Source organism: Uloborus diversus, chromosome 1 (genome assembly GCF_026930045.1).
Source record: "Uloborus diversus isolate 005 chromosome 1, Udiv.v.3.1, whole genome shotgun sequence".
Classification (NCBI taxonomy): domain Eukaryota; kingdom Metazoa; phylum Arthropoda; class Arachnida; order Araneae; family Uloboridae; genus Uloborus; species Uloborus diversus.
Window position 1 is genome coordinate 49,975,093 of NC_072731.1, and position 13,147 is coordinate 49,988,239.

Genomic DNA, 13,147 nt, shown 5'->3' on the forward strand with positions numbered 1-13,147 from the left:
TTCCCTGATTTTTTGTAATTTTTTCAAATTTCCCTGACTTTTCCCTGATTAATAAAGTTCCCTGACTTTTCCCTGATCTCCCTGATTTCCCTGATCTGTCGCCACCCTGTTTATAGAGAATTGCATTATATTAGGTCGGCGTTATAAAGGTATTCTACTGTATTACCCATTTTTTCAATTCAAAAAATTAAAAATATTTCAATTTTTAAAAACCCTAAGTTTTTTTTCTCAACTTTAGTTTTATTTACTTGTTTAATTAGAAGACGAAAAGTGGGTGTCGATTTCAGAAAGTGTCATAGCGTTTGGCCATAAGTCGAATCAAGATTGGAGTTTGACTAAGATTTTTAGTACTATACTAAAGTTTATTCAGAACTGGTTTCTTGAGGGATTGAGGTTTATTTTGTGTTTTACATAAAAATCTATTTTAATCTTGTTTTCTATTAATATCAGGTCTTGGAGGCAAATGAAAATGAGTGTTGAGAGAAAAAGGTTGAATGATTTTAAATAAAGGAAACATGCTAAATTAAAAACCGAAGAACGAAAAAGTCTTCAAAACACTTTTAGACGTAATATTTTTTTTACCAAATGGGCAGTTTTCAAAAGCGAAAACTTTGAACGCTTTGTACAAAATAAAAAATATAAACAGCGGTGCAGTGAACTAAAATTTTTAGGAGGAGGAAAATTCTAAATTTCCCGAATGATAAAATACGAGCTTACACGCATATCATTTATGCGTACATAACATCTAATGAGAGGGAACATTAGGCATCATTAAAAAACTTCGCAAAAAAATTTTCACTCAAAAATCGACTTTAATTTCCAGTTTATTAACACCCGAATGAATGTTGAGTTTTTTTTTCGACACGACCACACACAGATAAGTGTCTAAGAATGTATAAACATGCAAAATATCCATTTTGACGATTCCCGAGTTAATTACAACGAGTTTTCTCATGACGTCTGTATGTACCTATGTGCATATGTATGTCGCATAACTCAAGATTGGAATGTCCTAGAAAGTTGAAAATTGGTTCGTAGACTCCTAGTGGGGTTTAGTTGTGCACCTCTCCTTTTGGTTACATTTAGGTGTTTCTAAAGGGGTCTTTTGCTCTTTTTTTGGGGGAAATCATTGTTAGTTTCGATGTAAACTCAAGTGGTGTTATCATTTGGCAATATATCGCCAGTCTTTTGGTCACCAAGTTTTGTCGCCAACTTGGAGATTTTTTTTTTTTGAATCTGATTTCAATTTGGCCACTGTTGGTGATGTTTAGAGAGTAAACTATTGAATCACATTAAAATTGCCAGTAATGGGGAAATGACATTAAATTGAGTAAAAGGAAGTCATGTGATGCATACATCAACTCGTTTTAGTGCACATAATCCGGGCTCTAATCATTTTCCTTGTCTTTTTTTTCTGTGAAACTTAGTAAATTATTTTTCATCACTATTTGCATTTAATTTTTGTTTTATAGCATGTTATTGTTAGTTTTTGTAAATGTAAGACAATTTAACAAAACAAAATTCGACTTCAGAAGGAGCAATGAACAAATATTTTGTTTCTGTAAGTGTGCTTAGTTTTAAATAATTTTTATTACATGATATTCATGCTTTGTTGCATGTTTTATAAATTAAAAAATTTCTTATGCATTTGCAGTGTGGAGGAGGACTGTCAATATGAAAATGAATACAGTGAAACCTGTATAAGTTGACCACTTGCGGTGGACTTCTTCAGTGGTCAACTTAAGCAGGTGGTCAACTTATAGAGGTTTAATTATACGATAAGATCTAATTCTGTGCCTGAAAATAGCGGTCAACTTAGACAGGTGGTCAACTTTACAGGTTTTACTGTAGTATTTTTTCTTGCTTGGAGTGATTTTGTGTACATTTTAATGGTTAAGAAATGTTTTCATTACTTTTTTTTTTTTTTTTTTTGTATTTTCCAATAAAATTTTCTGTTTTTCATAATATTGCAGTTCTGTCAGACTTTTGATCTATTACATTTTTATGGGAACAATATGATGAACCAGGAGGGTTTTTTAAAACTCATATTGTCCCGCCCGTGGACACATACAGGGATTTGTTTTAGGAGGGGCGGGCAAGTCAAGCATGAAGGTAACTTTGCAAATTGATATTATAAAATTATTCAGAGTTGGTAATTTTAAAATTACTTCTGTGGGGAGGGGGATTGCGTGTCTCACTCCTTGAATATGCCTCCTTAAATATGTCCTAGCCCCCCCCCCCCCCAAAGCAAAAGTTCTGAAAGAAACACTGGCTGTAAGGAAAAGCAGGATTTGGTGCCAAAATGTCATTCTGTTAGTTTTTCTGAAAAAATAAATTTCCCTTTCACAAAAATTGGTCATGACTAAAAATTAGATTATTTTTCATTGCCGTTGCAGTATTGTAAAATTTGCGAATTCACCCCTGTTTAAAGGAGGCTACACATACCAGTGGTTAGAAACCAGTACCACCGTATACCGTAGCCACAAATGACTGACTTGCTCAAATATGAGTTGGTGAGAAGCAAAGTGATGTAAGTGCCAAAATTAAAAATTTGGGAGATAAGTAGTACAAATGGTAGGAGAACCTTTACTCTGTTTTGGGGCAAGAGATAGAACAGTAGTCCTGGAATGTGTTGCTATACAACAGGATATAGAAAAGTTTTTTAAAGAAAGTCTACCTAGGATTTGAACTTCAAATGAGTTTTTCTCAAAAGTTTATAAAGTCCACTTACATCTCTGCTTCTCACTGCAACAATGTTTCAAATAACTGGTAATATATCAAGTTTCTGAGGTAAAGTTGAGCATAAAGATCCAGAGAACTAAGAGAATAAAATTAATTTAAACGCACGCTAGGGTATAAATAAATATTAGGTGCCTTCAGACTGTCCATAATAAAGAATTTGACTCTTAATCCACTTCTCAAGTACCTCCTTTATGGGAATTTGAAACTAAATTCAATGAAAATGTAGATTAGGTCCAAAAAATGTTAAATTTCCTATAATTACACTATTTTATTAAAAAAGAAGTCAAAAGATTCAAATATAAATTAATTTGAGGTAATCTAGTATTAGGTGAGGTTAGCATACATCACCAGTCATTCAAAATATTGGTAGTAGGGCTGTGACTGTTAGTACTGGACAAGCTTTCAAATAGTATTAGGTTGTAACTGACAAAGTGCACCTCAGGTTACTTTCAATGCCTTGCTTAATATTTTAACTTAATGTATGCAGGGTTTCCATGGGTTCTTGAAAGTGCTTAATTTTTATTAAAATTAATTATTTTGACATGGTGCTTTATATTTTTAGTTTTTCTTAAAAAATATATACATATCTCCTAATTTGCCCCAAAATTGCCAACTTTGTGAATGTTATTATTTTACTTTTTTTTCTACAAAATAATTTCCTCCTCCTGTTTTCTCAATGTCATTTTGCTTTCATTTCAAATCTGATGATATATTTTTAATTGATGAGAAAGCCTACCTATCTTTGCATGTTTTCCTTTCATTGAACCATTGTTTTGATAATTGCCCACTTAGAGCTGTTACGCATCACATTTAAAATTTACATTTTTGCAACTTTTTCATTAAATTTTACTATTTGGTTAATGTTGTCAAAATTTATACTTTATGTTTTCGGCCATTTATTGCTGGGATCTCTATGAACCAAGTATGAATCTTCAAACATAAAATATAAAAATCTAACATGAATGCAGGGGCGGATACAGACTGCCATTTTAGAGGGGGGGAGGTCATGTTGAAGAATGACCCCCCCCCCCCCCGAACGAACTTATGGTTTTGGCACAAAAAATTTCAAAAACTGCTTGTGATCAATAAAAAGCACTAAATCGGCTAGGAAAAAGACACTTAGTAGAGTTTAAACGTTACTAATTAATTTCATACTAATTGAAAAGCAGCAATATTTTAAATATTTACTTTAAAAAAAGAGTTTTTTTGTTAAGATTACTGAAATTGTTTACAATTTATTCATCAAGTGCTTGAACGCAATGTGGACGGAGAATATGGTCGACGGTTTAGGGGGGGGGGGTTATGACCCCCTTTGTATATGCCACTGCATAAATGATGAACCTGGGGATAACACCTTTGTTATGATACTGTAGAAAAAAAGGGGTGCTTTATTTTTTTTAAACTTTTTTGTTGGAGTGAGGACCATATGCATGCTAATGCTTAAAATCTAGAAATATCAAAAAAAAAAAAAAAAAGATCAAGTTGAAAATATTAACACACAACCACTAAGTTGAGCAAATTATAAGTTTTGATTTGTTATTCCTTTTTTTTTTCTTTTCACATTCACAACCCAGGATGATTGCAGGTGCCAGGAAAACTTATGCGAAAAATCTCTCTTTTAATATCTTAACTCATTGCAGCTGAATATATTGTTTAAATAAATGACGTGAGCAACTAGCTATCTTGCAAAGTATTTTCAACAAAGACAAAATTTTAGTATGATACACACTGACTTATTACTCCAAGTAAGACAATCAGAAACAGAATAGTTTAATAGAAAAAGAATTAAATAAATATTACAGTAATGAGTGTGACAAAACGAACATAATGCCTTTTTTGGTGCCTAGCACTTAATAAAAGAAATAGTACATCACAAATATACAAATATTGTCCACCCCACAAATCACAAAGCCCTAGGATGAAGATAAAACTTGTGTACCATTGCTGAAGCATTTTTAAGCTTGAGGAATCTAGATTCTTCAAACAAAAAGGCCAAACAATGATATAATACAGCCACAGTGTAATAACCTGCATGTGTGCAAGTACCTCTGCTTATATTGTACAAAAAATTTAGCATGAGAGATAAATTTTTAGACTTTGAAAATGTTATAGTACAACTTGGAGATAACAATTGACAATTTAGAAAATATTGGTACAAAGTGAAAGCAGGGAAGTACTAAAAAATTTACAAATTATAAAACTAGAATTTAAATGTTCCCTACAAAAAATAAAAGCAATTTCTAACAACTTGCTGATTATGAAAAAATACACTTCTTTAAAATGTATTTTTATGAACTGAATAAATTTACTGAGGATGCATAGTTATCATAAATATTTGGATATTTTAATGTGGAAGCATAAAAGCATCGGTGTTATTGTAGCTAACTAATTTTACATAATTTTTCAAACATTTAGTTTTATTTTGAAAAATCATGCACCCTTACATTGTTTCTTCAGCAAGAACTTCACTTACAAAATGTTCAAGTGCTTTAAGATAGGGGGGAACTGATAAATAACAAACCCTACTTCACTGCAATAGTTTCTCGATGCATTTAATTGAGCAATGAATGAGTTCGTATGATTTTATGATTTTGTTGGTAAAATTTCAGCTTTAAAAAAAATCATGTTAATTTTTATTATGTTTTAAGAGTACATTATTTTCTACATACTACTAAATAAAAATCTTGTTAAACCAGTAGGATACTGGGGGGAGGGGACTTGCTTTGATAAAAGATTATGAATATTTCATTAGTACAAAACATTTTAAAAACCTGGTGAAGACATTTAAATTATTAGCTGTTTAGTTGGGGGGGGGGGGGGGTTGAACAAAGGTACAATTGCAAGAATGAGGCTGTGTTTCAAAGGGCTGCTGGCGGTGGATAACTCAAATCATTATCCCCATTAAATTCATCCAAAGCTATGTGATTTGTGGCAAATTCCTAGCAACCCACAAGAGGTTTAGTGTTAAAAATGATGGATGAGCGTTCATTAACAAAATAAACTGAACCAATCGATAGGGCAAATATGATCAGACCAGCAATCAGAGTAAGAGCTTCTTGTACTTTGCCAGGTTGCACAAATATTCGGGCTGAAGTTTCAAGCCAGATGCTTTCAGTCCATGTAGAATATTCAGTTGATTTCCAGTCTAAATTTTAAAAATAATAAATTTTATGCCTTTCAGAACATTTCATTATTATAAGCTTCAACTAATTTAAATAAACAAAAATTTCTTAACAGGAAAAAAAATTGTTGAAATATTTGAAGAGAAATTCCTAGGAAAAAATACAACACAGCCTGAAAATAAAGGAATTGCCTCCAAATTTTTTGGAAAAATGCACAATTAAAGATTTTAATAAAGTAACCTTTCTTCCAAGCACTTTACAATTAGTTACACTGGGCGTAATGATGTAAAATACCCGGGTATTCATTTCTAGGGGTAAATACTCAAAATGGGTATTTACCCCGGAATTTATTTCAAAAATTTATATTCAACTAAAATACTTTTCTGTATGTCTTCCACTATGCATATATGTAACCAACCATATACAAAACAATAAATTTTTGCCCAAAAATTGAATTTTGATTACATATTTAAAGAATTATTGTCCGAAACAACTTAGCACTCTAATATGATATTCACATTAAATATGTTGGATATGCCTAATCAATGTTGATAGCCAAATTTCAGATATAAAAAGCCATTCTACAAAAAGTAAAAAGCTTAACTGGTTACAATAAAAAAAAGCAAGCATCAATTTTTTAAAGTCCTATTCTTTTATAACTCAGTAATATATCCCTGCATGACATCAAAATGTTGCTGAATTTATTATTACTATTTATTTACCTATATCTTTTGCAGAAATTTACTCCAAACCTAGTTCAAGTGTTCAGTGGTATTCTGCATCTCATATATATATATATATATATATATATATATATATATATATATATATATATATATATTAGGGTGGTCCTTATTTATATGGGGGAAAAAAAAATTCGGAATTCAACAAGTGACGCCCCCTAGTTTTGTGACACTATAATAAAAAGTAATAGTGCAAAATTTGAACTCGATCGGTCAATAATAACATGTGCCCCTAGGACGTTGAACTTTAACACTTTTGATAATTTTCCCACAAATCTTCGAGTTTTTACTTCAGACCCCATACATTTTTCTCCTATGTTTGCAAAATATTTTTACAGCGAGGTAGCACTAAAATTAATCTTTTTAATTATTTCATATCATCTAAAGATTTTACATTAAATAAGATGAAATATTGCTTTAGAAACTTTACCTTAATCGTACGCTTTTCTCAATGTATCTCAATCATGTGCATTTTTTTCCCGATAGTCTTGGAGTGTCTGTAAAAACTAAATTGCTTTTGTGACTCATATTTAGTAAATTGATTGTGAAATTCTTCGATTAATTGTGCTCCACTTTCAGTTGTATCATTCACAACTTTCAGCATTTTGACGATATCTCTTCCATTTAAATAGCTTCCTTCATTTTGCCATGAATCAGGATCAAATAGGAAAACATCTTTTGATGTTTGTAGCTTATCAAACAGTTTTATTGACTTTTAATTGATTCTATAAAGAGGAAGATCTTTACTAAGAAAGTATTCCAAATCATGTAATGTTGTTAGAAATTTTTTTATACAGTCATCAGACACGTCTTCCAATTCAGCAAGAAAGAAGACTTTTTTGAAGTAGTTTTTCCTATCTTCAAAGTGTTAATTCCTTCATCCAATACGAACAAAGCTACTAGTTCATCCCCTAAGTACCATAAGTGATTTATGAATTTTTCAACTGCTTCTGCAGCATGTTTGTCATCATTTTGTACATTGCAGGTTTTTGAGACACTAGACTTTATATTAATTTAAAAGGCCTAGAATGGGTTGCTGCGAAAAACTATATCTTCATACAACATTTAACTGTAAAACAGCATTTACAGGCATTCTCTTCATGTAAGGTTAATTTAAATTGTTTCCTAAATATATGAATGTTTAAACAATAAATTCCTTTTGCCACCCATCTGGGTCAGGGATAAGCTCCAGGTTGCTGAAAACATATCCCTGTAGGAGAGAGGATTTCACCAAGAAATATTATTACACGTTATGAGAATTCTCTGTAATATTTCTTAATTCCGCTTTCTATGAACAATAATATGTCATCAAATTCTTCTTTTAGAATTTAAGTGGTATGTGTAATTTTTGAATTTTGAAGCGCTTAAATAATGGAATATCGAGTCTAGAACTAAGAAAGGCAAGAACTTCTTTAAAGACACTCTGCAGTACGATTTCAAGTGCATGATGATAGCAATACAAATGCGATATATCACCGTTCAGCTTTTGCTCTAAAAAATTACCTGCACAATTCATACGGTTGGTATTGTAAGCCGCTGTATAAAACACTACAGCTTGAACAGTTAGCAATAAAGAGCAATCATCTAAGATATCATATACAACTGAAGAAATATCTCAGAAATTCTGAGTAGCTGTTCAACATTGGAACCTGAAGCTATCATGGTAAGCCTATCAGCATTTTTTTTCCCAGTTACATCTGGATGTAGCTTTGTATCCCAGGGAATAACTAAAAAATCTAAATTTAAATTCATGAAATCTGATTTTACCTCTCGAAGATTTTCTCTTGCTTTCTTAAGGGATGTACGATTGATCATAAGGTTATTTGGATTTAAATTTACTGCATCTACATAATCTGTAATAAATGAGCAGCATCTTTGTCCCTAATATGGCATTTGTCTAACATTGATGAAATGCGAGCAGATCTCAATAGTTGTCAAGCTTTTTTGCGTTGTGGTAGATCAGATATAGAAAAAAGGTTCAACAGGTTAGGATAGATACCTATTTCGGTTTCTAAATCTTGTGAATTGCAAGAGGAATTTGATGATAATAAAGGACTATGTACTGAAATAGAATAAGACAGTTTAAAGTATAGATTTTTACATTATTCCGATCTGGAATTTTTTTTCATTTATATTTTAGATATGAAAAATAGAGTTTATTTTTATGGTAGGGAAATCGAGGATTTTTCAAAATTTAAATTATAAGAATGCATAAACATTTAAGTATATAACTAAATAACAGGGAATTAAAATATAATTGTCATTACTTATATTTATAGCATAGAAACCTAGTGCCCTATTTGCTACACCTATTACATACACAGAAAATTTTCTAAATCAACACCCCCAAAGGCTGGAGGAGGCAATTTGTTGCTGTCAAAAATCATTCATTAATGGCCTTTAGAATCCCTTGTGTCCATGTTGGTGGAAAGAAATGTTCCCTTGCCGCTTGGTTTGAAACAAGGCCATTGGTGTACATGTACCCTATGTAACATGTAAAAGTTTACAGAATGAAAGTGAGAGAATGGTTGGTCTGGAAGTAGTAACATCTATTGAGGTTCGAACTGGGCCCGATCAAGCCAAACTGGTGCCCAGGTCCTGAGTAGAATTTGGTGCCCCTCCCCCATGAGAAAATCCGCTCAATTTTAAAGTCAATGTTTCATACTAGAAACTACATTTTAAAGGAACATTACTACATTTAAAAAAGGAAACCTGGGATTTGAATACCAAACACTTGATAGTCACCAAACTATAGTGCCTAGAAAGAGTAGTGTGCCGATCGGCGGGGAAAAAGTGAGGTCAGATCTGAGGAAAATCCAGGTGGCGCTGCACTCGAGTAGTACGTTATGCTCCTCAATCAGACTCGTTTTAAATCAGCGATTGCATGCTGATTTCGCAGTTTAAAAACCCCGTTTTTCGGATTAAACTTATTTCTGCGCAAAAGACAAATTCTGTAATAAGTGCTAATTGTTACGTTCGTTTAATTTTTGAAGCATATAAAATTACCTTATTACCTTATTACAAAACTACCTTACTTCAATGAAAATAGTAGACTATAAGGGCTCATTCATTAAATACGTAAGGGTCCCAAGGGGGAGGGGGGTTGGAAAAGCCTCTACGTACCCTTACTGGGGGGGAGGGTCAAACTCATTCTTACATAATATTTTCCAAGTCGATATTTCACATTAGACATTGCGCGGTCAAGTGATTTGGCAGAGATTATGTTCCATTTGCGTCTGGAAGGTAAGAAACGTGTTAGGATAAGATGTTTTTTTATTTGTTTTACAAAGAATTTATAGTGTAAAATATAATAAAGGAGTCGCATTGCGTACGGCATGTTTTATTTGTAATTAATATTACATCAAAAAAAAAAAAAAAAAGTCGAAAAAACATTCAGTTTAGATTCTTTTCAGTAACTATTTCTTTACGCAAAAGGTTTAATTTAATAATGTGAATTTAATAACGATTCCAGTGATGTAACGATTCAAGATTTGTTATTTTATCATTTTGAAAAACGAAATGGAATCTTACATAAGAATGGGGAGGGGGGGGGTGAAAATTCTTACGTACCCTTACATGGGGGAGGGAGGGTCAAAAATTGCCAAAATCATCCTTACGTAATTAATGAATGGCCCCCTAAGTATTCAGTAACAGCGCGTCTCTTATTTCTCTACTAATAATAAAGCCGAGTCTCTCTATTTGGATTTCTGTCCGGAATTCTGTCTGGATCCCTGTGACGCGCACAGCGCCTATACCGTTCGGCCGATTTTCATGAAATTTAGTACAAAGTTAGTTTGTAGCATGGGGGTGTGCACCTCGAAGCGAATTTTCGAAAATTCGATTTTGTTCTTTTTTTATTTTTAAATTTTAAAAGCAGTTTCCGAAGCAGAATTATCATAAGATGGACGAGTAAATTACGAAATTATCCTGACGTGGAATCGTAACATGGGAAGAGCGAATGAACATAGCCTATTGGCGAGAAATTCATCATCCATTATTTGTAAATATACAGGCTAATCAAATGACCTTTTAATTTTCTCCTTCGGACAAAGTCGTGCGGGTACCGCTAGTTACAAAATAAAACTGCTTCTAAATTCTTGAAGCTAATTAAAATTATTAGGGCTTCTCAGTCTGAGTCGAAGAACAGGATAATCTACTTTTACACCTTTGATCAAAATAGTAGCATTGATTTGTAAATTTTCTTCTACTTCAATAATGATCTTTTTATCGTCAATATTATTTTCCACATAATTTTCATTATATACAAAAACTACAATATTTGGAGATTTTTTAAATTTCATACAAACCCAATATTCGTTAGGCAAATTAATATGAACAATTTCATCTATAATAGATTTATACGTGGTTATTTCAGTTTCATCTGCGGAAAGATCAAGTTTTATTTTTTTCAAACAGGGAACATTTTTCTTAACTGCATAATTCCTGATGGACCTTTGCTTTGGTATTTTTTTAGTAAAGTATGTTGGCAGATTTGGGAGAATTGTCGTAATTGCCTCGTCTTTTAAAAAAAGTTTTCCCCGGGGAATCAAAACTTCCTCACCATTTATAATATGCTCATTATGCGTTTCAATAAAATGTTTTTCGAAATGCAGAGCACAAATTGAGCAATATTTATCAAAAACTTTATCAAACCTGGGAATTAACGAGTTCCACTTCTTTAGTTTTTCTTCATCTGCTGGAGCTTTAAAAAGCGAAACTTTTTCTTTGCATGTTTTGTATCCACTTTTGCACCCTGGTACGAAACAAGATGAAGCTTTACTTCTTCTAATATTAAACTTTGATGCCTCCATTAAAAGCCTTAAACGCTGTTTCATGAAATATTCATGAAATAAAGGTAAAAAAGAGAAACGCGGAACTAAATTGTAACAAAATCCCGCGTCTACTAATGTAAACACCGCGAAATTGAACGTACACCTCGACCGCACTGCCCTCTAGCGGTTTTCATACATTTTGTCTTCAAGAATCGAAGGGGAAAAAGCGCCGATCGGCACACTATTCTTTCTAGGCACTATAACCAAACTAATCACAGTTAAAAATGCCTCTTAAGGCGAAAAAGTGTTAAAAAACAATTTAAAACTGCAAAAAAAAAAGAAAAAAAAAATCTTACTAATTCTGACAGCAAGTTTTGAAAAGTCTTCTTTCTGGCTTTAACAGAGGCAAATGTGTCGATCAAATAATCGAAATCTATGTTTGATGTCACAGAATTTTTAATGGTCAATAAGGAAAACACCTGTAAATTATCCTGAGAAATGCAGCTTCTCAAATGATTTTCGATTCTTTTCAAAATTGAAAAGGAACCTTCACTGGAACAGCTGCTGATAGGCAAGGTAAGAAGAAGCTGCAGGGGTGAATCCACATTCGGAAATGTATGTGTAATGTTTAGTAGGACTCGGCCGATGCATCGGCGCCGATGGTTCAACAATCTAGCCATCGGCATCGGCGGCCGATGCTAACTTGCAGGAAACATCGGCCCATCGGCCTTAAAAACATTGAAAAGCCGATGGAATTGGCAGATGTTTTCGAAAACAAAAAGACCTTTGCTGTTTTACTTTTTAATGCAAAGTAAAGGGAGATTATTGTTTTCATAATAAAATTGTTTGCTTAAACTTCAGTATGAATTTCTATTTTAGTCACCCCTGAAAGAGTTTTTAATACTGCATTCAGGTACCAAACAAGTTAATTATTGCGTTTTTTTTCTTGCGGCTGGATGTAAGTATGTGTCTCTCATAAGTCATAAACTCAAAAATGGTAAACTGTAGATGGTTAAAATTTCGCATGTGGGGTGTGCGTACGTTCCGGTTGTGCACAGGGCCTGACTACCACACAGGCCAACTAGTCCTGGGCCTGGGGCCCCATCTTTTTAAGGGGCCCCTAATTACTTTAAGAATTATGCATAGCATTACAACTATGCAAAAAATACACGTATTTTTAAATTGATAGTAAACGTTTAATGACTTGTTAACAGGAAATAAAACTTCCTCAAAAGAGAACTTTTATTCATTCTGCCAGTAGTGAATTTACCCTGTCAAAATCAGGAGGGGCCCCAAAGGGGATTCATAAATGCATACGATAATTGATTTACATACACTGGTGTGCAAAAATTAAGGACAAGATGGTTTTTTCTATATAACTTTGTACAAAAGCTTTCCAAATCAACACATTTAATACCGTAAGATCCCCAATACGTAAGGACATGTGTAATGTAAGCAACACTTACTAAAAGAGACATCAGAGGGATAAAAAGAAGCTTTATTGAAAAAGTAGCATGGAGCGCAATGCGACTGAAGGCAGAAACATCCCTGTGATGGGTGTCCAGCAAGAAACATCCAGTCTTTAGTAGGGGATATGATCTCCCCCGAATGCTAGGCAGTTTTCACAGCGTCTGCCCATGCTGAGAATGAGGGTGTCAATGAGTTGTTGAGGCATTGCTGCCCATTCGTCTTGCAGCGACAATCGAAGCTCCCGAACCGTTAGTGGTGGTAAGGTACGAGCTGCCAAGCGTCTGCCTAGAAAATCCCA

General features: G+C 33.1%; 1 protein-coding gene across 1 annotated transcript in view; it reads right to left on the reverse strand.

Moving 5' to 3' along the window:
* Positions 1–4,491: 4,491 nt before the first annotated feature.
* The window catches only part of LOC129229553 (nicastrin-like), a 60,176-nt gene continuing 51,520 nt past the window's right edge, over positions 4,492–13,147 (reverse strand). The window contains exon 15 of the mRNA XM_054863881.1: positions 4,492–5,887. Within this exon, the coding sequence (XP_054719856.1) occupies positions 5,682–5,887 (206 nt within the window). The 3' untranslated portion in view covers positions 4,492–5,681. The remainder of the gene's footprint in view (positions 5,888–13,147) is intronic.